Genomic DNA, 27,640 nt, shown 5'->3' on the forward strand with positions numbered 1-27,640 from the left:
ATTTCCAGAACTTTCCCTCTATAGGTTTAAGAATGACTCTTCATTTGCCTCATAAGGTCTCATTTGTTTAACAGGTTGAGAGGCTACTTCTATAGCAAGTTGAGAGTGGATTAGATACTGTTCTCTATATTTAATTCATTGCTGGTGACTCACCTCACAGTTTTCTCACGCTTAATTTAATCCCATATGCTATTATTCCCATAGTGTTCGGAACTGTATATATATATCCATATCCTATCTTGTAAGCAGATAACTTAAAAAAAAGGTACCCCAAGGTGCTATTAATGGCTAAATTAGAATATACTTTAATAAGCCTGTCCTGCTCAATAACCTAAGTGCACTTTAGATAAGAAGCTTTTTCTTAGTATGTTATTGGCACTTGAGTGATTAGCGGCTAGGTGCTTATGCATTTGATATTAGTTTGTCCGATGTCCTCTATAGAAGGAAACCTGGATAGTTATTACTGTAGTGACATAGAAGGTTTCAGATATCTCCCCTCATCCTTTCCCACTCTTGCAAGAGAGTGGGTCATATCCCATATACCTTTTCTGGCTCCGTCCAGTGGGGACAACAACCCCTGAGGGGAGATATCACAGTCAGCCCTATAATCATGTCTCTCAGCCGAGCATCAAAACACTAAAATATTATCTGGTTCTTTATACCCCTAACCTTGGCCTCCTGAGTCAGTGCCAGCTTCGTCGCCTCATCTTTCCCCTCCATTGTGCTCCCCCCCCATACTACTCCCCCCCCCCCCCCCCCCAGACATTACCAATATTCCCACTGAGCATTTTTATATTTGATCATTTTCTCCCCTTCCTTCCCCCCTTCCCATATACTCCATTGGGCTCACGTCGTGAGAATAGGACAACAATTCTATCCCTTATTACATATAACGTTTTTATATATATAGCTGGTCTTATATATAATCTCATGTGATATAATGATTGTTATATATTGTTATCTATTCTATATATATATATAAAAACATAATTTATGCTTACCTGATAAATTTATTTCTCTTGTAGTGTAGTCAGTCCACGGGTCATCCATTACTTATGGGATTATATCTCCTTCCCAACAGGAAGTTGCAAGAGGATCACCCAAGCAGAGCTGCTATATAGCTCCTCCCCTCACATGTCATATCCAGTCATTCGACCGAAACAAGACGAGAAAGGAGAAACCATAGGGTGCAGTGGTGACTGGAGTTTTAATTAGAATTTAAATCTGCCTTAAAGACAGGGAGGGCCGTGGACTGACTACACTACAAGAGAAATAAATTTATCAGGTAAGCATAAATTATGTTTTCTCTTGTTAAGTCTAGTCAGTCCACGGGTCATCCATTACATATGGGATACCAATACCAAAGCTAAAGTACACGGATGATGGGAGGGACAAGGCAGGATCTTTAAACGGAAGGAACCACTGCCTGAAGAACCTTTCTCCCAAAAATAGCCTCCGAAGAAGCAAAAGTGTCAAATTTGTAAAATTTCAAAAAAGTATGAAGTGAAGACCAAGTTGCAGCCTTGCAAATCTGTTCAACAGAGGCCTCATTCTTAAAGGCCCAGGTGGAAGCCACAGCTCTAGTGGAATGAGCTGTAATTTTTTCAGGAGGCTGCTGTCCAGCAGTCTCATAGGCTAAACGTATTATGCTACGAAGCCAAAAAGAGAGAGAGGTAGCCGAAGCCTTTTGACCTCTCCTCTGTCCAGAGTAAACGACAAACAGAGAAGAAGTTTGACGAAAAAATTTAGTTGCCTGAAAATAGAACTTCAGGGCACTGACTACGTCCAGATTATGCAAAAGTCGTTCCTTCTTTGAAGAAGGGTTAGGACACAAAGATGGAACAACAATCTCTTGATTGATATTCTTGTTAGAAACTACCTTAGGTAAGAACCCAGGTTTAGTACGCAGAACTACCTTGTCTGAATGAAAAAATAGATAAGGAGAATCACAATGTAATGCAGATAACTCAGAGACTCTTCGAGCCGAGGAAATAGCTATCAAAAACAGAACTTTCCAAGATAACAGCTTGATATCAATGGAATGAAGGGGTTCAAATGGAACACCTTGCAAAACGTTAAGCACTAAGTTTAAGCTCCACGGCGGAGCAACAGTCTTAAACACAGGCTTAATCCTAGGCCAAAGCCTGAACATCTGGAACTTCTGCCAGACGTTTGTGTAGAAGAATAGACAGAGCCGAAATCTGTCCCTTTAACGAACTAGCAGATAAGCCCTTTTCTAAACCCTCTTGTAGAAAAGACAATATCCTAGGAATCCTAACCTTACTCCATGAGTAACTCTTGGATTCGCACCAATATAAATATTTACGCCATATCTTATGGTAAATTTTTCTGGTAACAGTTTTCCGAGCCTGTATTAAGGTATCAATAACCGACTCCGAGAAGCCACGCTTTGATAGAATCAAGCGTTCAATCTCCATGCAGTCAGTCTCAGAGAAATTAGATTTGGATGGTTGAAAGGACCCTGAATTAGAAGGTCCTGCCTCAGAGGCAGAGACCATGGTGGACAGGACGACATGTCCACTAGGTCTGCATACCAGGTCCTGCCAAAATCACTGATGCTCTCTCCTGTTTGATCTTGGCAATCAGTTGAGGCAGCATCGGAAATGGTGGAAACACATAAGCCATGTTGAAGACCCAAGGAGCTGTCAGAGCATCTATCAGCACCGCTCCCGGGTCCCTGGATCTGGATCCGTAACAAGGAAGCTTGGTGTTCTGGCGAGACGCCATGAGATCCAGATCTGGTTTGCCCCAACGATGAATCAGTTGAGCGGAGACCTCCGGATGAAATTCCCACTCCCCCGGATGAAAAGTCTGGCGACTTAGAAAATCCGCCTCCCAGTTCTCCACGCCTGGGATGTAGATCGCTGACAGGTGGCAAGAGTGGGACTCTGCCCAGCGAATTATCTTTGAGACTTCCAACATCGCTAGGGAACTCCTGGTTCCCCCTTGATGGTTGATGTAAGCCACAGTCGTGATGTTGTCCGACTGAAATCTGATGAACCTCAGAGTTGCTAACTGAGGCCAAGCTAGAAGAGCTTTGAATATTGCTCTTAACTCCAGAATATTTATTGGGAGGAGTTTCTCCTCCTGAGTCCATGATCCCTGAGCCTTCAGGGAATTCCAGACTGCGCCCCAACCTAGAAGGCTGGCGTCTGTTGTTACAATCGTCCAATCTGGCCTGCGAAAGGTCATCCCCTTGGACAGATGGGGCCGAGAAAGCCACCATAGAAGAGAATCTCTGGTCTCTTGATCCAGATTTAGTAGAGGGGACAAATCTGAGTAATCCCCATTCCACTGACTGAGCATGCACAATTGCAGTGGTCTGAGATGCAGGCGCGCAAATGGTACTATGTCCATTACCGCTACCATTAAGCCGATTACTTCCATGCACTGAGCTACTGACGGGTGTGGAATGGAATGAAGGACACGGCAAGTATTTTGAAGCTTTAATAACCTGGACTCCGTCAGGTAACTTTTCATCTCTATAGAGTCTATAAGAGTCCCTAGGAAGGGAACCCTTGTGAGTGGTAATAGAGAACTCTTTTCCACGTTCACCTTCCACCCATGCGACCTCAGAAATGCCAGAACTATCTCTGTATGAAACTTGGCAATTTGAAAACTTGACGCTTGTATCAGAATGTCGTCTAGATACGGAGCCACCGCTATGCCTCGCGGTCTTAGTACCGCCAGAAGAGAGCCCAGAACCTTTGTAAAAATTCTCGGGCCGTAGCTAACCCGAAGGGAAGAGCTACAAACTGGTAATGCCTGTCTAGGAAGGCAAATCTTAGGTACCGATAATGATCTTTGTGAATCGGTATGTGAAGGTAGGCATCCTTTAAGTCCACTGTGGTCATGTATTGACCCTCTTGGATCATGGGTAGGATGGTTCGAAAAGTTTCCATTTTGAATGATGGAACTCTTAGGAATTTGTTTAAGATTTTTAGGTCCAAGATTGGTCTGAAGGTTCCCTCTTTCTTGGGGACCACAAACAGATTTGAGTAAAATCCTTGCCCTTGTTCCGTCCGCGGAACTGGGTGGATCACCCCCATTAATAAGAGGTCTTGTACACAGCGTAGAAACGCCTCTTTCTTTATTTGGTTTGCTGATAACCTTGAAAGATGAAATCTCCCTTGTGGAGGAGAAGCTTTTAAGTCCAGAAGGTATCCCGGACATCTCTTGCCCAAGCCTGGGCAAAGAGAGATAGTCTGCCCCCCACTAGATCCGTTTCCGGATAGGGGGCCCTCTCTTCATGCTGTCTTAGGGGAAGAAGTAGGTTTTCTGGCCTGCTTGCCCTTGTTCCAGGACTGGTTAGCTTTCCAGCCCTGTCTGTAACGAGCAACAGTTCCTTCCTGTTTTGGAGCGGAGGAAGTTGATGCTGCTCCTGTCTTGAAGTTACGAAAGGCACGAAAATTAGACTGTTTGGCCTTTGATTTGGCCTTGTCCTGAGGAAGAGTATGACCCTTACCTCCAGTAATGTCAGCAATAATTTCTTTCAAGCCCGAATAAGGTCTGCCCTTTGAAAGGAATATTAAGCAATTTAGATTTAGAAGTCACATCAGCTGACTCTGCGCGCTTGGATGGCGAATCCAGAGTTCTTAGCCGTTAGTTTGGTTAAGTGTACAACAGCATCAGAAACAAAAGCGTTAGCTAGCTTAAGTGCTTTAAGCTTGTTCATAATCTCATCCAATGGAGCTGTGCGAATGGCCTCTTCCAGAGACTCAAACCAGAATGCCGCAGCAGCAGTGACAGGCGCAATGCATGCAAGGGGCTGTAAGAGAAAACCTTGTTGAACAAACATTTTCTTAAGGTAACCTAATTTTTTATCCATTGGATCTGAAAAAGCACAACTATCCTCCACCGGGATAGTGGTACGCTTAGCTAAAGTAGAAACTGCTCCCTCCACCTTAGGGACCGTCTGCCATAAGTCCCGTGTGGTGGCGTCTATTGGAAACATTTTCCTAAATATAGGAGGGGGGGGGAAAGGGCACACCGGGCCTATCCCACTCCTTGCTAATAACCTCTGTAAGCCTCTTAGGTATAGGAAAAACGTCAGTACACACCGGTACCGCATAGTATCTATCCAGCCTACATAATTTCTCTGGAATTGCAACCGTGTTACAATCATTCAGAGCCGCTAATACCTCCCCTAGCAGTACGCGGAGGTTCTCAAGCTTAAATTTAAAATTAGAAATCTCTGAATCCAGTCTCCCTGGATCAGATCCGTCACCCACAGAATGAAGCTCTCCGTCCTCATGTTCTGCAAATTGTGACGCAGTATCGGACATGGCTCTCCCATCATCAGCGCGCTCTGTCCTTAACCCGGAGCTATCGCGCTTGCCTCTTAATTCTGGCAATTTAGATAATACTTCTGTCATAACAGTAGCCATGTCTTGCAAAGTGATTTGTATGGGCCTCTCTGATGTACTTCACGCACCTCCTGAGCGGGAGGCGAAGGTACTGACACGTGAGGAGAGTTAGTCGGCATAACTTCCCCCTCGTTGTCTGGTGATAATTTCTTTACATGTAAAGATTGACTTTTATTTAAAGTGACATCAATGCATTGAGTACACAAATTTCTATGGGGCTCCACATTGGCCTTCAAACATAGTGAACAAATAGATTCATCTGTGTCAGACATGTTTAAACAGACTAGCAATGAGACTAGCAAGCTTGGATAATACTTTCAAATAAATTTACAAGCAATATAAAAAACGCTACTGCGCCTTTAAGAAGCACAAAAAGGTGTCGCAGTTGAAATAACAATGAACCAAATTAGTTATAGCAACCAAATTTTCACAGTAAATGTATTAAGTTAGCAAAGGATTGCACCCACCAGCAAATGGATGATTAACCCCATAATACCCAAAAACGGATATCAATTTAACAAATAACATTTTTATCACAGTCAAACACACTGTCACAGGTCTGCTGTGACTGATTACCTCCCTCAAAATGAATTTTGAAGACCCCTGAGCTCTCTATAGACGTCCTGGATCATGGAGGATGAAGTAGGAAGACTGTGACTGAATGTTTACTGCGCAAAAAAGCGCTAAAATAGGCCCCTCCCACTCATATTACACCAGTGGGAATCTCAGTTAACTGTTTCTATGCAGAAATAAACGTTAGCCATGTGGAAAAATCATGCCCCAATAAGTTTTATCACCAAGTACCTCACAAAAAACGATTAACATGCCAGTAAACGTTTTGAACATTTTAAAGATTATGAAGTGTTATTAATAAGCCTGCTACCAGTCGCTTTTACTGCAGTTAAGGCTCATGCATTACTTCAGTATTAACAGTATTTTCTTAGACAAATTCCATTCCCTAGAAAAATACTTCAGTGCATGCACACTCATCAGCCTAATACCAGTCGCTACCACTGCATTTAAGGCTGTACTTACATTACATTGGTATCAGCAGTATTTTCTAGTCAATTCCATTCCTTAGAAAAATAATTTACTGCACATACCTCGTTTGCAGGGGGGCCCCGCATGCTATTCCCCTTTCTGAAGTTACCTCACTCCTCAGAATGTGCAAGAAACAGCCAGTGGATCTTAGTTACGTCTGCTAAGATCATAGAAAACGCAGGCAGATTCTTCTTCTAATACTTAGACTCACAAGGATGAACAGTGGCACTACTTTGACTTTTCCTCTAATAATAATTCCAATCCGGAGGTAAGAATTTAGTTAATACTACTATGTATTAGAGGAAATGGTGCTTGTGCACAAATATAAATATGAACAACAAGGAAGAATGGTATAAAGGATACCAGACTTCCCAAAGTATGCACTTACAGCACTCTGGGTCTAAACTAAGGGTTGGGATTTCTCAACAGGATATTAAAATATAACTTTTATTGGTATTAGAATTAAAAAAACAAAATTGTTTGGTTAATACATACACAATTAAAATTTGCTCCAGTGCCCAAATCAGTGTAATAAGTTCCACGTTAGATCACAATTTATGATAATTCGGCCTGAATAAATTCACCAGTAATAGTGATCTAAATAATTCAGTAAATCAACTAGGTAATGGTTACCACTATAGTATTAATCTAAATAATAGAGCTAATGTAAAGGTTCTAATCCAGGTAGTGTAATCTCAGCTTAATAGACTTATGCTATCATAATTCAGTATAATGGGTGATATCAAAGTTATGAGTATTATATATTAATAATAACTATCAAAGAGTAGGGGTAATAGTGAATTAAATATTCACAAAAAAGGTTTGAACAGTTGTAACCTGGGCTACAGTTTTAGCCTGTATACTTGTATAAATAGCAATGTGTGCGTGCTTGGTGTTACTATAGTTTTCTATGTTTCATTAAGCACATATTCCTAGAAACTGGAATACGGTTATTGTCACGATAAACATAGTTCTGTGTCGCCCAGACCTATGATCTAGCCACATATGTTCAATTAAAGTTATTAAATAATTTGACCCTGATTAGTCCATACAGTAATTGCTGCAAAAATACTATGGCTCATATTAATCGGTCTTCCTAAATTTAGGGCATATACTTCATAGAAAACTTTATCTGCAATAATTCAGGCGCCTCCCAGATTCTATTGATTGACAAATGTCCCAAGGTTCATTCACAGTACCATAGGTTATTCTGGGCCAATGTACAGCAAAATTGCCAATGTGTGGGAGTTCAAATTATGTGCCCTGTGGCATAGCCAATGTTATGATTCACAAGTATTACAATTCTCATTCATTGGTCTGTAAAACTATTTTGGTACACGTTCATTCATATACTGGGTTTATAGCTCTAGTTAAATTTGGCACAACCCACTTTCACTAAATGCTTTCTATGGTTCAGTTTGTGTTCGGTATCAGCGGTACACCATCTAGTAATATCGAAAGCTCTGAAAGCTGTGTTTGAAGTTAAAGCTTGGTCTGGCACAACCCAGATTATATGATTAAAGTTAATTGTCCATTAGTTTCTAATACGAATCACCATTGTAACACACATTCATTCCCAGAATTCGATTTGACAATAAAAGTAAGTCTAATCTGGCACAACCCAGGTTATATAAGTAATGATTATCTTACAGTTTATGGTTAATTCGCAACTGTGTTGCAAGTTAATATATAAGTTTCAGTTTGAGCGCCGTGTGGCACAGCAAACGCTGTGACTATCAGGCAGTATCAATCACACTCATACGTCTGTGAGGTCTTACAATGCACGCTCATTCATACAGCGGTTTGGTAGTTTAAGTTAAAACTGGCACAACCCAGTTACTATAACAGTATCTACGGCGTAGCGTATAATTATTGAAAGACTTAGTTAGCAACTTAATGAAATAAAGTCTGGCACAACCCAGGCTGTATGGATATAACTTGTTATTATGTATAAAGTAAGAAAGGTATTTTAACTATAAGCACCATGTAAAAGTCCCTACTCGGTACACTGACCCGGATAGGTCAAATATCTATGATTAGCTCTATAGTTGCGGTAACCCTACACTCCACATGATTTAGCGGTACTGTGCTTGTTTAAAATACATAGAAAAATAGAGCGTGAACGAGTTCAACACTCGTTCACGCTCTATTTTGTTGAACTCGTTCACGCTCTATTTTTCTATGTATTTTAAACAAGCCCAGTACCGCTAAATCATGTGGAGTGTAGGGTTACCGCAACTATAGAGCTAATCATAGATATTTGACCTATCCGGGTCAGTGTACCGAGTAGGGACTTTTACATGGTGCTTATAGTTAAAATACCTTTCTTACTTTATACATAATAACAAGTTATATCCATACAGCCTGGGTTGTGCCAGACTTTATTTCATTAAGTTGCTAACTAAGTCTTTCAATAATTATACGCTACGCCGTAGATACTGTTATAGTAACTGGGTTGTGCCAGTTTTAACTTAAACTACCAAACCGCTGTATGAATGAGCGTGCATTGTAAGACCTCACAGACGTATGAGTGTGATTGATACTGCCTGATAGTCACAGCGTTTGCTGTGCCACACGGCGCTCAAACTGAAACTTATATATTAACTTGCAACACAGTTGCGAATTAACCATAAACTGTAAGATAATCATTACTTATATAACCTGGGTTGTGCCAGATTAGACTTACTTTTATTGTCAAATCGAATTCTGGGAATGAATGTGTGTTACAATGGTGATTCGTATTAGAAACTAATGGACAATTAACTTTAATCATATAATCTGGGTTGTGCCAGACCAAGCTTTAACTTCAAACACAGCTTTCAGAGCTTTCGATATTACTAGATGGTGTACCGCTGATACCGAACACAAACTGAACCATAGAAAGCATTTAGTGAAAGTGGGTTGTGCCAAATTTAACTAGAGCTATAAACCCAGTATATGAATGAACGTGTACCAAAATAATTTTACAGACCAATGAATGAGAATTGTAATACTTGTGAATCATAACATTGGCTATGCCACAGGGCACATAATTTGAACTCCCACACATTGGCAATTTTGCTGTACATTGGCCCAGAATAACCTATGGTACTGTGAATGAACCTTGGGACATTTGTCAATCAATAGAATCTGGGAGGCGCCTGAATTATTGCAGATAAAGTTTTCTATGAAGTATATTCCCTAAATTTAGGAAGACCGATTAATATGAGCCATAGTATTTTTGCAGCAATTACTGTATGGACTAATCAGGGTCAAATTATTTAATAACTTTAATTGAACATATGTGGCTAGATCAGAGGTCTGGGCGACACAGAACTATGTTTATCGTGACAATAACCGTATTCCAGTTTCTAGGAATATGTGCTTAATGAAACATAGAAAACTATAGTAACACCAAGCACGCACACATTGCTATTTATACAAGTATACAGGCTAAAACTGTAGCCCAGGTTACAACTGTTCAAACCTTTTTTGTGAATATTTAATTCACTATTACCCCTACTCTTTGATAGTTATTATTAATATATAATACTCATAACTTTGATATCACCCATTATACTGAATTATGATAGCATAAGTCTATTAAGCTGAGATTACACTACCTGGATTAGAACCTTTACATTAGCTCTATTATTTAGATTAATACTATAGTGGTAACCATTACCTAGTTGATTTACTGAATTATTTAGATCACTATTACTGGTGAATTTATTCAGGCCGAATTATCATAAATTGTGATCTAACGTGGAACTTATTACACTGATTTGGGCACTGGAGCAAATTTTAATTGTGTATGTATTAACCAAACAATTTTGGTTTTTTAATTCTAATACCAATAAAAGTTATATTTTAATATCCTGTTGAGAAATCCCAACCCTTAGTTTAGACCCAGAGTGCTGTAAGTGCATACTTTGGGAAGTCTGGTATCCTTTATACCATTCTTCCTTGTTGTTCATCTTCTTCTAATACTGCCCGAGAACAAACAGCACACTCCGGTGCCATTTAAAATAACAAACTTTTGATTGAAGAAATAAACTAAGTTTAAAAAACACCACAGACCTCTCACAACGACCTATCTAGTTGAGTGCAAGAGAATGACTGGATATGACATGTGAGGGGAGGAGCTACGTAGCAGCTCTGCTTGGGTGATCCTCTTGCAACTTCCTGTTGGGAAGGAGATATAATCCCATAAGTAATGGATGACCCGTGGACTGACTACACTTAACAAGAGAAAAAAGTTCATCATTTGAGACCCATGGGTGGTCTCCTTCCATCTCAGTTTACCAACTATAACAACATATTTTGTATATAGTTTAGGGGTCCAAGAGTGACCTCATATAACATGGAGTTGGTATACAGATTGCATGGCAAATATTTTCTTATACAAAAACTGTAACAGTCATAAATTCATGTTATGTATATCTATATATATATATATATATATATATATATATCCTGATATGTATCAGATGGAAGTCATGTAACCATTTCTTACTGTATTGTTTAATATGTGCTGACATTTAATATTTGTAAGCCTTGAACTGAACCTCAATAAAAACTATTAAAAAATAAATAAATAATATGTTTCATAATAAAACGCTTTAAAAAGGCATCCTATTGTAACAGCACACTTTTACTTAAAGAGAGACTGCTAAGATCAATCCTATTTACAAAAGTAAGTCTGAACTTGTTTGTCCTATTTATAGCCGTCTGCGGTGACTTTATGTGCATTCTTGGCAATAAGGTGGGGAAATCAAGTGGATCATTTTTGCAAAGCATTACATGAGCTGCAGAGTGAAATAATTTTTTGCATAAATAAAACATGGTTGCGGAAATATTAATAAAATTATAGAAAGAAGGTATTTTGCATTGCATTATTGTAGACACTGTCTAGTAGATATTCAGTCTAAGTGTTCGTGTCTATCATTACTTAAATGTACTTGTTTTTCTTTGCTAAATTAATAATATTTATTCAGATTGTGGTAGACAGAGGCAAAATGAGATTCTTACATCTGGACTCATTGGCAAATTCACATTGAGTCCTCTGTCTGGGTGGGGATAACATGACAGCAGGCTCAAATATATGGGATGGAAGGTGCCTTCCCAATTTGGTTTTATCCACATGACAGGCATCCTGGTAAACAGGGTCAACGGTGTGCTTGGGAGAAGGCTTCTTTTCATGCTGGATTTTCAAATCTGAAGACGAAAAAACAAAACAAAAATAAAAGTTACAGACTGCCTAAACTATGCCAAGCCCCTCTGCATGTAAAGTATAAGCCATTCAATCCCTTATATAAATGTTAGTCAGATACAGGTCTAAGTAACATACAGGGGGCATTATAATCCCTCTGTAATCCTCAAATGACTTGTTTAGCTATAAAAACTGTAGAGTATTTATAAATGAGTACACCTGCTGCTGTCTATACCACTAACATTTATAAATATGATTATGTGCAAGACACATAAAACTTATATCTGTAAACTAGAATTAGTAATAGGTGATTAGTGATAGGAAGCAGAGGCTGACATTATCTTACCTTGGCTATATACTGAATTTGCTGGAGTAAAAACGTGTTCCCTATCAGGGCTGCTAGTAACTGTATCAGACAGGGTGCTCCTGCTTTCTCCGTTTCTCACGCACTTCTGTATGGACTAAGGGAAAAATATTTATAGTACATTCACACTGCAGTGTCAGCTGTTAATTTGCATTACAAAACAACTTCTATAAATCCAAAATATAAATCTTACAAAAATCTGCAGAAAGACTTCTCCTTAAATTTAGCCCCAAACATTAATGAAATGCCAATAAGTTATACCAGCAGAGATGGGATATAGAAGTCAGATAAGATATAAAAATAGAAAAAGCTTTATATAAAAGGAGGAAACTGTATTGGAAAAAACAAAACCATTTTTATGCATCAAAGCAATCAATGTCAGAATGATAGTTGTTCCTCTTTAATCTGCTAGAAAACAAGTACAGCAATATCCAGGGTTGTATACTGTGTCTACACCATAAAGAGAACTCACAGCAACATTAGGGTATCTCAGAGGCAGTGTATAAGGCACCTCAGTGACTGCGTTTCCTTCTTTCAGTTTAAGGATCTCAGCGGTGAGGGCATCTATCAAGATCCGCTGCTCAGCCAGCTCTCCATGCAAACGCCGTCGCTCCTCTGACTCGGTGTGCAGCTGGACATCCCACTGAAGAAGAGGTTGAAAGGGATTATACGCCATAACACCAGAGATCTGGGTAATGCCAATGCTTTGCCAACCCTGATTTATTATTTATGGACAATATGATTTGACTAAACTGAGAGCCAGGGAAAGACGTTTTATAGCACATATGTAAAGAAGCCTTAAAGTCTGAATACTAATGAACCAAAGTCTTTGCAAAAAAAAAAACTAATGGAAACACTTCAAAAGCAACTTACCAGGGTTCAACCGGCCAGGCATAATAAAGCCCGATTTTGCCTTCCCCCCTCAAAAATGAAGTGTAACTTAGAGGGGGGGTATTGAGAACTATATACATGACGTCCAATTAAAGGCAAAAGTAAGTTTTTGTATGCACAGCAAGGCATTTTAAAATGGATCATAGTTTTCTGTAAAAACAAAATGTATGCTTACCAGATAAATTCCTTTCCTTCCTGGCAGGGAGAGTCCACGACTTCATTCATAACTGTTGGGGAATATCAACACCTGACCACCATGAGGAGGCAAAGAAACCCAAGCCAAAGGCTATAAATACCCCTCCCACTTACCCATCCCCCCAGTCATTTGGCCAAGGGAACGAAGAAAAAAATTTAAGTGCTTTTTTTAAGGAAAAGTCCATGACTTCATTCATAACTGTTGGGAACCAATACCTAAGCTCCAGAGGACACTGATGAATAAATGGGAGGGACAAAATAAAAGGAGGCTGAGCCTAAACTGAGGGCACCACAGCCTGTAACACCTTTCTCCCAAAAGCCGCTTCAGCCGACGCGAAAACATCAAATTTGTAGAATTTTGAAAAAGTATGTAAGGAGGACCATGTAGCCCCCTTACAAAAAAAAAGGAAATTTATTCTTACCTGATAAATGTATTTCTTTTACGATATGGCGAGTACACGGATTTCATCCTTACTTATGGGATTACGCCTCCTGTTCAGCAGGAAGTGGCAAAGAGCACCACAGCAGAGCTGTATATATAGCTCCTCCCTTCCCTCCCCCTCCAGTCATTCGACCAAAGTTAGGAAGAGAAAGAAAAAGCCAAAGGTGCAGAGGTGACTGAAGTTTAACAAAAATAAATACCTGTCTTAGAAATGACAGGGTGGGCCGTGGACTCGTCATATCGTAAAATAAATAAATTTATCAGGTAAGCATACATTTCCTTTTCTTTTACAAGATATGACGAGTCCACGGATTTCATCCTTACTTATGGGATACAATACCAAAGCTACAGGACACGGATGAAAGGGAGGGACAAGACAGGAACCTAAACGGAAGGCACCATTGCTCGAAGAATATTTCTCCCAAAACCAGCCTCAGAAGAAGCAAAAGTATCAAATTTGGAAAAAGTGTGAAGAGACAACCAAGTTGCAGCCTTGCAAATCTGTTCAACAGAAGCATCGCTATTAAATGCCCATGAGGAAGCCACAGCCCTAGTAGAATGAGCCGTAATTCTTTCAGGAGGCTGCTGTCCAGCAGTCTCATATACCAGACGGAAGATACTCTACAGCCAAAAATAAAGAGAGGTAGCCGTAGCTTTCTGGCCCCTACGCTTTCCAGAAAAAACAACAAATAATGAAGATGATTGACGAAATTCCTTAGTCGTCTGCAAGTAAAACTTCAGGGCACGGACCATGTCCAAGTTATGCAACAGACGCTCCTTCTTAGAAGGATTAGGACATAATGAAGGAACAACAATTTCCTGATTAATATTCTTATTAGAAACAACCGTAGGAAGGAAACCAGGTTTGGTACTGTCAAGGTATTTGAAATATTATTAAATAATATATAGAGGTATATTTGTCTTTATTTAATAGATCTGTGGATATGAACATGGTCTGTAGACAAAGGTTTGTTCCTAAGAGATCTCCCACATTCATTATGTAAAATTATGCTGAACACACAGGGGGAGACAATGGAACATTTGGCCTGCCAAATTTCAGAACAGTCACTTAGAGGAATGTTGGGGGAAGTAATTTTGAAAGAGAACAGGATGAGTCATAAAAGGCAAATTAAGAGGATAGATTGTCAGATAGGTAACACCACACAAAATATATGGAGACGAAATGTCTGAAATACCCATTTTGGAACTGATCAAAATCATGGAGAGGCAGCTTTTATGCACATGGTGTTAATTTTTAAATCCACATCTGCACTGCTGGCTAAACAGGAAATATGCTGCATTAAGACTTTTACAACTACTCGTGGATTGACCCCATGTGGTGAGTATGAGACAAAAAGTCTGGCAACTGAAGTTACTGAAAAGTTAGAATGTTAGGATAATACAGTGAAGGCCCATGACTTACATTATGATTTCAAAACAACTGTATATATTTTAATGGATATGAGATGTATATATATATATATATATATATATATATATATATATATATATGTGTATATATATGTGTATGTTTTGAAAGCATGAATATCTTAGCCTCTGTGTGTTTAAGAACATGAATAGATGTTTATGGACCTGAAGAGAAGTGATTATTAACATTTATTTTTATTTCAGATCTACATAGACAGGATTCACTTGGAATACAGTACAATACTGAATTAAAAATAAGCTATTATTCACATATAAATGCCAGGATACCGATAACATTGTAATGCATTTTAAACTAATAATTAGCAGTATTAAATTACCTAAATAAAATAAAATGTTAATAATATAACATATTTGGTATCAGAATAATCAGAAAAAAATAACCTAATATTAACCATCTGTAATTGGGGTTATATATGATTAATGCAGAGAGTGTGATCTGATTAAATAACCATTTTATGAAAGAAATTTTTTTTTTAACTTGCTTAAAAATGTTAGAGATGGTCTTGTTGTATTTGTTTGTTTGTACGTCTGCTGCCACCTAGTGTTATGATGCGGAATTGCAACCATGAGATGATTGGTTGTTGCAAAGAATGCATTTCCTTGACAACACATTTACCAAATAAACCAATCCATGTTCAGTTGCAAAGAACTAATCCAAGACAAGGCCGTGGGCGTTTCCAATATTCACCAATGACTGATAAATAATCAAAAAGGGGAGGGGTGAGATGAGATGATTTAACCCCAGCATAGAGACTAAGAAAGGGTTGTGTTATTTTGATCCAGAAAGGAGTAACTGCGGCAGTTATTAATCAAAAGCACACACCTACCATATGGACTCCATATGCTTTACCCCAATTTTGAATTTCTGAGGTGAATTGGATCTGTTGCAAAACATTGGGAACCGGATTGCTGTTTATTTGGGTGATGTATATAAAAGTTTTATTATAAGATAAGTTATATGCATAGTCAATTTGTATTTAATAGATTTAAAGAAACAGTGTGTTTTAGTTAGCATTTCACAGCCTATATATATATTGTTTAAATCTGCGTCTGATTGACCAAGTAACTCATCTATGCAAGTTCTGATATTGTCAGTTAATTTTGTATTAGGATAAATTGCAGTTAAATAGCAGAATATATATATTATCCTATTGTTTTATAAACACTGTTTAGAATTGTATTGCTTGGATGTTAAAGGTTTTTAATCCCATTGTGTTAAATAAATAAAAGGCTGAATTGTGAAGGTATATTTTTCTGGGTTTTGTAAGAAGGATAGCATATCTTAAGAGTTGGTTTTAACGCATATAAACTTTTATTTAGTTTCCTTTTACTGCAAATATAGTTCAATATGTTTATGGATATTAACTAAATAAAAGAATTCAGATATTTATATTAATTGTATGGTCTAGTAGGTGCATGGTTGATAAGGGTTTCTATTTCTTTGTATTGTGTTTATAACCCTGCCATAAACTTATATATATTATTTGGATAGCACTACTAAGATTTTCATAAATATACTGACATAATAATTGGAGGCACTTTTTCTGAGATTTATTAATATTCCATCATAATTGATATAATATATTTGTAAGTAAATAGAAATTATTATAAAAGAGAAAAAAAAAAAAATTCATATTTCGAAGATATAATTTTTTTTGAAAAGTTGAAATATTAATTTTCATATTTCGAGATTGACATTAATATCTTGAAATATTATTAAAGATTAATTTTGAAAAATTAATAAAAATATTAATTTTTCATATTTCAAAATTAATCAAAAATATTGATTTTTCATATTTTCAAAGTTAATCAAAAATATTAATTTCTCATATTTTGGAATATTAATTTTTCATATTTCAAAATTAATAATATTTTTTTTTCGAAATATAAAAATTTTCCTTCTCTCTTTTTATTGGCAAAAATTGTATTAGCGTTTTAGTTTAACTAAGTACTAAACCAATATAATAATGTCTGTAGCCAGAAGTGACTCATTTAATTCTATACATAGCAATGAAATTGGTCCCATAACCATACCTATTACTAAAGGTCAGGTCCTTAAGAAAGATATCTTAAGTTACCTTAAAGGGAAGTTTAATATTGCGGGTGAATTAAATGATTTTATTGATATGCTTGAAACTAGGGCTAAAAATATTACCGTTAATAATAATATGTGGAATGAAGAGAATGAATTCTTCCAGGAATTATTAATGATTAATCAATGCGAAGCTCCCAAAAAGCGAGACGAACTAATACTAAAATCCTGGCCCCTTTTAATATGCATAATTGACGAAATGTCGTTTTGTGTCACAGACAAACGATTGCAAATACAGGAGCTAGAAAATAGTATTCGTTCCTCGCGCAGACGCGAAGAGGGTTTAAAAATAGCCAAAAATAAAATGGATGAATTTGCCCAAAACCTAGCCACCTTAGATAAGCACAATATGGACTTAATCGCGCAGATACAAGATTTAAATAAACAGCTTGCGCAAAGCCAGAGAGAACTAAGCGATTTAAAAAGGTCATATCGCCATAATGAAAACCCCTATATTAGCAATGAGAATAATACAGATAATGCTAACTCCTTTAGCGAACGCGTCAGGGACGAGGTACGAAAATATATAGAACAACATAGACAAATGACCCCTAACGGGTCAGAAGTAGATTTCCCAAATAGACAATCCCCTCAGGATGTAAATCCAGAGGACAGCTGTAGCGCAGCTGATGTGGGGGAGGGAAACTCTAACAGAGAATCCCAAAATAAGTCTGATAAAGTCTATGATTCCCATAAAATAATCACCTTCGTACAACGCGCAGTACCTATATTCTCCAATAAGGGAACAACATCTGTAATTGATCATTTACAGGCTTTTGAAAATGCGTTAGCTATAATGAATGTTACAAGTGAGAAATTGAAAATTGAATTTCTGCCTTGGGTATTTGACAGTAAGCATCACAAATTCTTTGCTTCACTAAAGGATATGAATATTCATTCCTGGAATGGGGTAAAACAACAATGCAGAAAAGAATTCGGGCAATATCGCACTAAAACTGCCGCGAAAATAGCGGTATATGGTTTAAAGTGTCGTGCGAATCAGAGTCCAGTCGAATTCCTTTCTGTATTGAAAAATGCGTACAGTATGGCTGAAGATAATCCCAGATTTGATGGCTCAGAATTTGTAAATTTATTTTTTGAAGCATTGCCTACACCCATCAAAATCAACTTAGCTAGAGATTTTGATGAGGACTGCTCATTGGAATGGCTGATCAAAGAGAGTACGAAGTTATACTCTATTCAGCAGTCCAGTGAGCAGGGGGTTAAAAAGGAGTCAAAACCCAAAATTGTGGCAGAAACTAGGGTGTCACCTAGCCCCCTCAATTTGGAGTCTAACAAGAGGACTTATGCAGAGGTGGCCAGTCAAAACAGGCCATCTCCACAGAGGTTTAATTCTGCCCCTCCCCCTACACAGGTTGAGGCGCAGGGAGACTATAACCAAAGTGGGGGACATAATCAGGTGAATAATTACTCACAAAGAGAATACTCACCAAATAATTGGTATCCACGCAAGGGTAGATACAATAAACGGCGAAGATATTCTCAGGGTAACCAGACACCCCAGGTATATAATGCTCCCCAAAGTACTAATACTGAACAAGCTGAACCCCAGGGGCAACCACGCCAGAATAGAAATAGTGGCCCTGATTCTGAGGGAACCCAATGGTCCAGGAATCAGTACAATGGGGCACCAAGAGATAGGCCCAGGGGTAGAGGTAACTTGTACAATCAGGTAGATATGCTGTTTACCCAATTAAATCGGTTGAGCGAACAAATCGCTAATATGAGTCAAAAATCTACGGCTCAGCAACCGAACAATACTTTTTTAGGGGTACAGCCAGTGGTCAGCAGTGGACCACAGGCACAGTCATAAATACTGCAGTATCACCTGAAGGGGAGGGGAGAGATATACAAAATGTAGTAATAAATATCAATGATACTAATCATGTTATCTCCCCACAGACCGGAAACGGACAAATTAGCTGTGACAATGAGCGACATCAGCCGGAAAAAGTTAACAAATCTCTTCCTTTGCAGCTCTCTCTTAACCTTGTTTCCACAGATGCAGTACAAAAGAATCCAGCCGACCCTGTCATAGAGGAAACAGGTAGGTATGAAGCTTCTTCTGCATCGGAAAGCATGGCAAACTCAGGTAATACGTGGCGAAGCCCACAAATGTATGAGAATGCAAATTTTATGTGTGAAATGATAGAAACTACAGGAAGATATTATGTACTAGTTGAGCTGCAAGATTCAGTCTCCAACCCTATCAGGGGATTAATTGACACTGGGTCACAGGCAACTATCTTATCCCACAGGTACTACACACAGCTAAATGAGCTAACACCCCACAAACCCAAAATAAGAGAATTTGACGGTTCTCTAATAGGTGTTGGGGGTGACTCCCTAAAAGTCTACGGTACTGCCTGGTTAAAATTTAAATTGGGGAACAGGGTCATAAGACACCCTGTCATTATAGTGGATCTGCCAACTGATCGTTTAATTATTGGTAGTGATCTCCTGAAACGATTAAGCACCATAATTGATTGCATAAATAATGTAATTTGGTCGCAAGTTAAACGGCCTATCAATTATGAAAAATCTGGTATATCTCGCACCTGACACAACTGTCACGTGGTGGAAGAGAAACCAGATGCTGTGGAGATTCATTTCAGGAATAACTCTACACCTGAAATCACTATTCTGCAAATAGATGATCAGACTCCTTTTAGTGGCTCTGATGGTAATACTTTTAAAATATCGCCTGGAAAGATAGCGAATATTTCCCTAGATAGCGATGTATTAACCATATCACTCCACAAGGGGGATTATAAAATCCCTAAGGGGGGAGGCCACACTCAATACCTCACAGGGATTGAGAGAGTTAAAGAGGATCTATTTATCCCTATACAAGTGCATGACCTTGGTAAAACCGAGTATGCTAAAATAAACTTAAAACAGGAAGCTAGCTATATAAGCGAAGGTTTATTAACGCAAATAGCTGAACCTAAAGTGATTAAATATCTTTCTCCCCAAGACCACTGCGTCAACGGCCTGGATGACAGGTCTGAAAGCTATAACATCACAGCTAAGTGCTTATTATCTATCTCTATTGGTAATAAGTCAGTGAAGCACCTGTTTTTAGTTTTAAATACTCCCAATAATCAAATATACATTGGCAATGATATCTTACATAGATATGCCATACAAATAGATTTGATTAATTCTTGCCTCTGGAGCAGGTTAAAGGGGGACCCTGAAGTATTTCAGGATGAAAATGCAGCCCTGAAATCAAACCAGCAATTGCCATATGCTGTGAATATGCAGGTATCTAGCGATGTTATAATTCCTGCTGGGGCTGATAAATTTCTTTTACCCTTACAGGTAAAGAGAGGTCAGAAATTAAAAACTTCTGAAACACTGATTTGCCTCTCCCATAGAATACAAAATCTGGGTGTCACAGTGACTTACACTCCTATGGTGAATATTGGAACTGTTCCAATACATATTATTGTACATAACATGACCCCACAGGATATAACCTTATCCAAGGGAACTACCATAGGATATGCACTGGAATCAAGTTATTACACTTTTGGATTCCAGAATAATGTAATTGGGCTAATACCTGAAGGATACCTAACTGAAGAACAATTAATAGAACAATCCTTTGCATCCATGCCAGAGGGTCTATTTAATGTTCAATCTATTTATCCCTTCAGCTCAGAGGAAGGCATCTGTAAAATTGAAGAAGCCTCTCTAGTGTTTGATCAGCCAATCAAACAGCAAGATTACCCCAATACCCAGAATCATGGGAGCAATGTAAATTATAATCAAGGGGATCTCACCTCTAGACTGGAAGAAGCATATGAAATAGGACAGCCTGAAATCTTTCCAGGATTTCAGCAAATAGTCGAAGAGCAAATATCCTTAGCTAATGGCTGTTCCAGCGATGATGAACGCCAACAGCTGCGAGAACTCCTGATGGAGTACAAGGATATTTTCGCTAAGGATTCTTATGACTGTGGTACTACAGACTTGCACATTGCAAGGATACAAACAGATCCTAATGCGCCACCTGTATTTGTCAAACAATACAGACTTCCCTTAGCCTCATATGATTCTCTTGCAGAGATCATAAGGAATTTGGAAGAAAGAGGTATTATCAGACAGGTGCACAGCTCTTATAATAATCCTATTCTAGGTGTCCTTAAGCCCAATGGACAATGGCGTTTGTGTGCTGATTTAAGACAGCTAAACAAACGAGTATACATGTCTGGCTGGCCTGTACCATACATTGACCAGTGCCTAGCACAAATGCAGGGATCCAAAATATTCACTGCCATTGATTGTGCACAGGGATATTGGACCATAAAGGTACATGAAGAGGACCAATATAAGCTAGCATTCTCCTTCCAAAAGGTTCAGTATGCATTCCAGAGACTTCCATTTGGATACATAAATTCTGGACATGAATTTGCTGTATTCATGCATAAGGCTATGCCTGACGCACTGGAAAGGGGGACCTTATCTTATGTTGATGATGTTTTAATCAAAAGCACAGACTTTGAAAAACACATCGCAGAGCTTAAACACGTCCTCAGCCAACTTAAAAGGGCAGGAGTCAAATTATCCCTGCAAAAAGCTCAATGGTGCCGCACTCGTGTAAACTTCTTGGGACATGAAGTTACCTCTGAAGGATTAAATCCCCAAAAGAAAAAGGTGGAAGCTATAGTAAATTCTAAAAACCCAACTAACTTAAAGGAATTGAGATCATTCCTGGGTACGACGAATTATTCTCGCAAATTCATTGATAATTATGCGGAATTAGCTAAACCACTACTACTTCTTCTAAAGAAAGATGTGAAATGGCACTGGAGTGAGTCTCAAGAGACAGCCATCAGAGAGCTGAAGAGAAAACTCACTCAAGCACCTTGCTTAGCGTACCCTGAAGGTGGCAAACCTTTCTTCTTAGAGACAGGTTACACAGATATAAGCATGAGTGCTGTGTTATACCAAAAGCATGATAATTTGAACAAAGCCATTGCTTATGCGAGCAAAAATCTATCCCCAGTAGAAATAAAATTTAGCGATTGCGAAAAAGCCCTCTTATCTACTGTATGGGCTCTACAAAATTTCCGCAGCTATATACAGGGCGAGAAAATTATTGTGGAAACGGCCCACCAGCCTTTGCTATATTTGCAAAGTGAGAGAATAAGAGATGGGAATTTGTCTAATAGCCGCATAACAGCGTGGACTCTTTCCTTACAAGGCTGGCCCTTAGAAATTCGCTACAAGCAGAATAAAAAGAATCCAGTCGCACAAGGGCTTGCTGAGCTCCACGACTGTACTGCTAGAGATCCTGGGGAAGAATTATCAGAAGATGATTTTCTGGAAGAACAATTGCTTTCCCCATATAAAATGTACAATGAGGACCATTGTCAAACATTACCTTGGGTATATGTTGATGGTTGTTCTTACCATGCCACTATTGATAATGAGCGCAGATTAGCCGCTGGCATTGGTATAACGGGGGCAAATGGATTCCCAAATATATCTATAGGTTTCAACATTGGACCAAGATCCAGTCAAGTTGCTGAACTAACTGCTGTTTTCAAAACCATTGGAATGGCTATTGAACATGGTATTCATGAATTTGTGATCATAACTGACTCAAATTATGTGCGTGACAGTTTTGTTGAATACCTGCCAACTTGGAAAAGAAATGGCATGCAGAAAAGCAATAACAAACCAGTCAAGCATGGCAAGTTGTTCTGCGAGATTGATAATCTGGTAGTATCCAATGATTTAACCATACACTGGAAAAAGACCAAGGGTCATTCCAGAGTTCTAGGTCCTGATAAGGAAGGCAATGACCTTGCGGATTCATTAGCCAAACAAGGAGCCATAACTGGAGAACTCCTTAATATTGACCACTTAATGGGTGCAATTCAGGTAGAAGCCATTACCAGAAACCAGGCAAAACAACAGAGTGAGCCTAACTTGGTACAATGGAGTCAGGATTCTCCTAGTGAGGACCTGATCACTAGTCAAAAAGAAGACCCCATTGTAGGCATCTTCTATAAACACATAGAAGATCCTGAAAGCAACCCCATCTCAAAAGATGATTGTATTGGCAAAGAAGATCTGAGAATCTTAATAAAATCTAAATCACAATTCAAATTACAGGATGGTTTGTTAATTAGAACCTCCAAAACTGGCATCCAGCAGTGGGTAGTACCCACCAAGTTCAGAGGTCTAATGCTTCAACATGCCCATGATGCTCCCACATCTGGTCATCGTGGTGCCAAACTCACGTATGAAATATTACGTGATTATGCTTTTTGGCCACACATGTTGAAAGATGTTCAAACCTACTGTCAAGGGTGTTTAATCTGCCCACAGTTCCAACCCACTGCACCAACACATAGAGCGCCATTGCAGAAAAGGGGGATGGTAATGCCATGGTCAGATATACAAATTGATTTTATTGGTCCGGTAACAAGGTCATCAAGAGGTAACAAGTACATGTTAACAGTGACATGCCTGTTCACTAAATGGGTAGAGTGCATTAGTGCACCTGACAATAGTGCTGAAACATGTGCAGCATTGCTCATCAACCATATATTTTCCAGATTTGGTCTGCCCCAAAGAATCGAGTCAGATCGGGGGACCCACTTCACTAGCGAAGTGATGACAAAAATGTGGAAAATACTAGGGGTTAAAAGAAAGCTCCATATTGCTTATAGAGCTGCCTCAAGTGGTGGTGTAGAGCGTTACAACCAGTCCATTGTTAAAATCCTCAAAAAGTTTGTGAGTGAGACAGGTAAAGACTGGGATGTAAAACTACCTCTAGTCTTAATGGCATTAAGAGCAACTCCAAGTAGTGCTACCAAGATGTCACCTTTTGAACTGATGACTGGTAGAAGAATGGTTCTACCTCAGCATCTGCTGTACCGTACATCAGACCAAAATTTGATAAACGCTGCCAATACACATCAATATGTGGAAAACCTAAGGAGACACCTGCAACATGCCTTTGCATTTGCTCAAAGGAATTTAGAAAGAGCCGCAACTGCCACTAAAACCTATTATGATCTCAAAACATCCAAAAAGGAATATGAAATAAATGATAAAGTTTATCTTTATAACTTTGGAAGAGATCAGGTTAGGGAGAAGAAATTTCTTCCCTCATGGAAAGGTCCTTTTGTCATTACTGACAAAATATCTCCAGTGGCCTATAAAATACGGATCCCCAAAAATGAAGGTTTCATAGATAAATGGGTCCATATCAATCAATTGCGAGCGTGTCATCCCAGATCCCAACTACAAGTCATAGAGGGAGAATGAAGTGTCACATCCCCAAATGAACTAAAGACATACTGTAGTTTAAAGGTGCCCAACTGATAAACATGAAGGCTCAAAATAACAAACTTTCTACATAAGAGACTGTCTAGGAGATGTACGGTCAACATCCTCACCAAATACCACTAACTTTGATCCAATTCAAATACATGTGTCCTACATATTTTTGAATTGGAAAGGGGGATTTATGTCAAGGTATTTGAAATATTATTAAATAATATATAGAGGTATATTTGTCTTTATTTAATAGATCTGTGGATATGAACATGGTCTGTAGACAAAGGTTTGTTCCTAAGAGATCTCCCACATTCATTATGTAAAATTATGCTGAACACACAGGGGGAGACAATGGAACATTTGGCCTGCCAAATTTCAGAACAGTCACTTAGAGGAATGTTGGGGGAAGTAATTTTGAAAGAGAACAGGATGAGTCATAAAAGGCAAATTAAGAGGATAGATTGTCAGATAGGTAACACCACACAAAATATATGGAGACGAAATGTCTGAAATACCCATTTTGGAACTGATCAAAATCATGGAGAGGCAGCTTTTATGCACATGGTGTTAATTTTTAAATCCACATCTGCACTGCTGGCTAAACAGGAAATATGCTGCATTAAGACTTTTACAACTACTCGTGGATTGACCCCATGTGGTGAGTATGAGACAAAAAGTCTGGCAACTGAAGTTACTGAAAAGTTAGAATGTTAGGATAATACAGTGAAGGCCCATGACTTACATTATGATTTCAAAACAACTGTATATATTTTAATGGATATGAGATGTATATATATATATATATATATATATATATATATGTGTATATATATGTGTATGTTTTGAAAGCATGAATATCTTAGCCTCTGTGTGTTTAAGAACATGAATAGATGTTTATGGACCTGAAGAGAAGTGATTATTAACATTTATTTTTATTTCAGATCTACATAGACAGGATTCACTTGGAATACAGTACAATACTGAATTAAAAATAAGCTATTATTCACATATAAATGCCAGGATACCGATAACATTGTAATGCATTTTAAACTAATAATTAGCAGTATTAAATTACCTAAATAAAATAAAATGTTAATAATATAACATATTTGGTATCAGAATAATCAGAAAAAAATAACCTAATATTAACCATCTGTAATTGGGGTTATATATGATTAATGCAGAGAGTGTGATCTGATTAAATAACCATTTTATGAAAGAAATTTTTTTTTTAACTTGCTTAAAAATGTTAGAGATGGTCTTGTTGTATTTGTTTGTTTGTACGTCTGCTGCCACCTAGTGTTATGATGCGGAATTGCAACCATGAGATGATTGGTTGTTGCAAAGAATGCATTTCCTTGACAACACATTTACCAAATAAACCAATCCATGTTCAGTTGCAAAGAACTAATCCAAGACAAGGCCGTGGGCGTTTCCAATATTCACCAATGACTGATAAATAATCAAAAAGGGGAGGGGTGAGATGAGATGATTTAACCCCAGCATAGAGACTAAGAAAGGGTTGTGTTATTTTGATCCAGAAAGGAGTAACTGCGGCAGTTATTAATCAAAAGCACACACCTACCATATGGACTCCATATGCTTTACCCCAATTTTGAATTTCTGAGGTGAATTGGATCTGTTGCAAAACATTGGGAACCGGATTGCTGTTTATTTGGGTGATGTATATAAAAGTTTTATTATAAGATAAGTTATATGCATAGTCAATTTGTATTTAATAGATTTAAAGAAACAGTGTGTTTTAGTTAGCATTTCACAGCCTATATATATATTGTTTAAATCTGCGTCTGATTGACCAAGTAACTCATCTATGCAAGTTCTGATATTGTCAGTTAATTTTGTATTAGGATAAATTGCAGTTAAATAGCAGAATATATATATTATCCTATTGTTTTATAAACACTGTTTAGAATTGTATTGCTTGGATGTTAAAGGTTTTTAATCCCATTGTGTTAAATAAATAAAAGGCTGAATTGTGAAGGTATATTTTTCTGGGTTTTGTAAGAAGGATAGCATATCTTAAGAGTTGGTTTTAACGCATATAAACTTTTATTTAGTTTCCTTTTACTGCAAATATAGTTCAATATGTTTATGGATATTAACTAAATAAAAGAATTCAGATATTTATATTAATTGTATGGTCTAGTAGGTGCATGGTTGATAAGGGTTTCTATTTCTTTGTATTGTGTTTATAACCCTGCCATAAACTTATATATATTATTTGGATAGCACTACTAAGATTTTCATAAATATACTGACAGTACGTAAAACCACCTTATCAGAATGGAAGATAAGATAAGGCGAGTCACATTGCAACGCTGAAAGCTCAGAAACTCTACGAGCAGAAGAAATAGCAACCAAAAATAAAACCTTCCAAGATAACAGCTTAATATCTATGGAATGCATGGGCTCAAACGGAACCCCTTGAAGAACATTAAAGGGACACTGTACCCAAAAATTTTCTTTCGTGATTCAGATTGAGCATGAAATTTTAAGCAACTTTCGAATTTACTCCTATTATCAAATTTTCTTCATTCTCTTGGTATCTTTATTTGAAATGCAAGAATGTAAGTTTAGATGCCGGCCCATTTTTGGTGAACAACCTGGGTTGTCCTTGCTGATTGGTGGATAAATTCATCCACCAATAAAAAAGTGCTCTCCAGAGTACTGAAACCAAAAAAAAAAACTTAGATGCCTTCTTTTTCAAATAATGATAGCAAGAGAACAAAGAAAAATTGATAATAAGAGTAAATTAGAAAGTTGCTTAAAATTGCATGATCTTTCTGAATTACAAAAGAAAAAATTTGGGTTCAGTGTCCCTTTAAGAACTAAATTCAAACTCCAGGGTGTAGCAATTGGTCTAAACACAGGCTTGGTTCTGGTTAGAGCCTGACAAAAAAAGACTGAACGTCTGGAATATCTGCCAAACGTTTGTGTAGTAAAATTGACAAAGCAGAGATTTGTCCCTTTAAGGAACTCGCTGATAACCCTTTCTCCAATCCTTCTTGGAGAAAAGACAGAATCCTGGGAATCCTAACTCTACTCCACGAGTAGCCCTTGGATTCGCACCAATAAAGATATTTAGTCCATATCTTATGATAGATCTTTCTAGTAACATGCTTACGTGCCGGAATCAAAGTATCAATGACCGAATCAGAGAACCCCCGCTTAGATAAAATCAAGCGTTCAATCTCCAAGCAGTCAGTTGCAGAGAAACTAGATTTGGGTGTTGGAAGGGTCCCTG

At 38.0% G+C, this 27,640-nt stretch overlaps 1 protein-coding gene across 1 annotated transcript in view; it reads right to left on the bottom strand.

Moving 5' to 3' along the window:
- Window positions 1-27,640, bottom strand: part of SPICE1 (spindle and centriole associated protein 1) — a 110,126-nt gene that overhangs the window by 25,084 nt on the left and 57,402 nt on the right. Inside the window, exons 11-13 of the mRNA XM_053705817.1 lie at window positions 12,456-12,626; window positions 11,966-12,080; window positions 11,439-11,624 (exon numbers count right to left, since the gene is read on the bottom strand). Coding sequence (XP_053561792.1) covers window positions 11,439-11,624; window positions 11,966-12,080; window positions 12,456-12,626 — 472 coding nt within the window. The remainder of the gene's footprint in view (window positions 1-11,438; window positions 11,625-11,965; window positions 12,081-12,455; window positions 12,627-27,640) is intronic.

This window comes from Bombina bombina, chromosome 3, assembly GCF_027579735.1.
Source record: "Bombina bombina isolate aBomBom1 chromosome 3, aBomBom1.pri, whole genome shotgun sequence".
Lineage (NCBI taxonomy): Eukaryota > Metazoa > Chordata > Amphibia > Anura > Bombinatoridae > Bombina > Bombina bombina.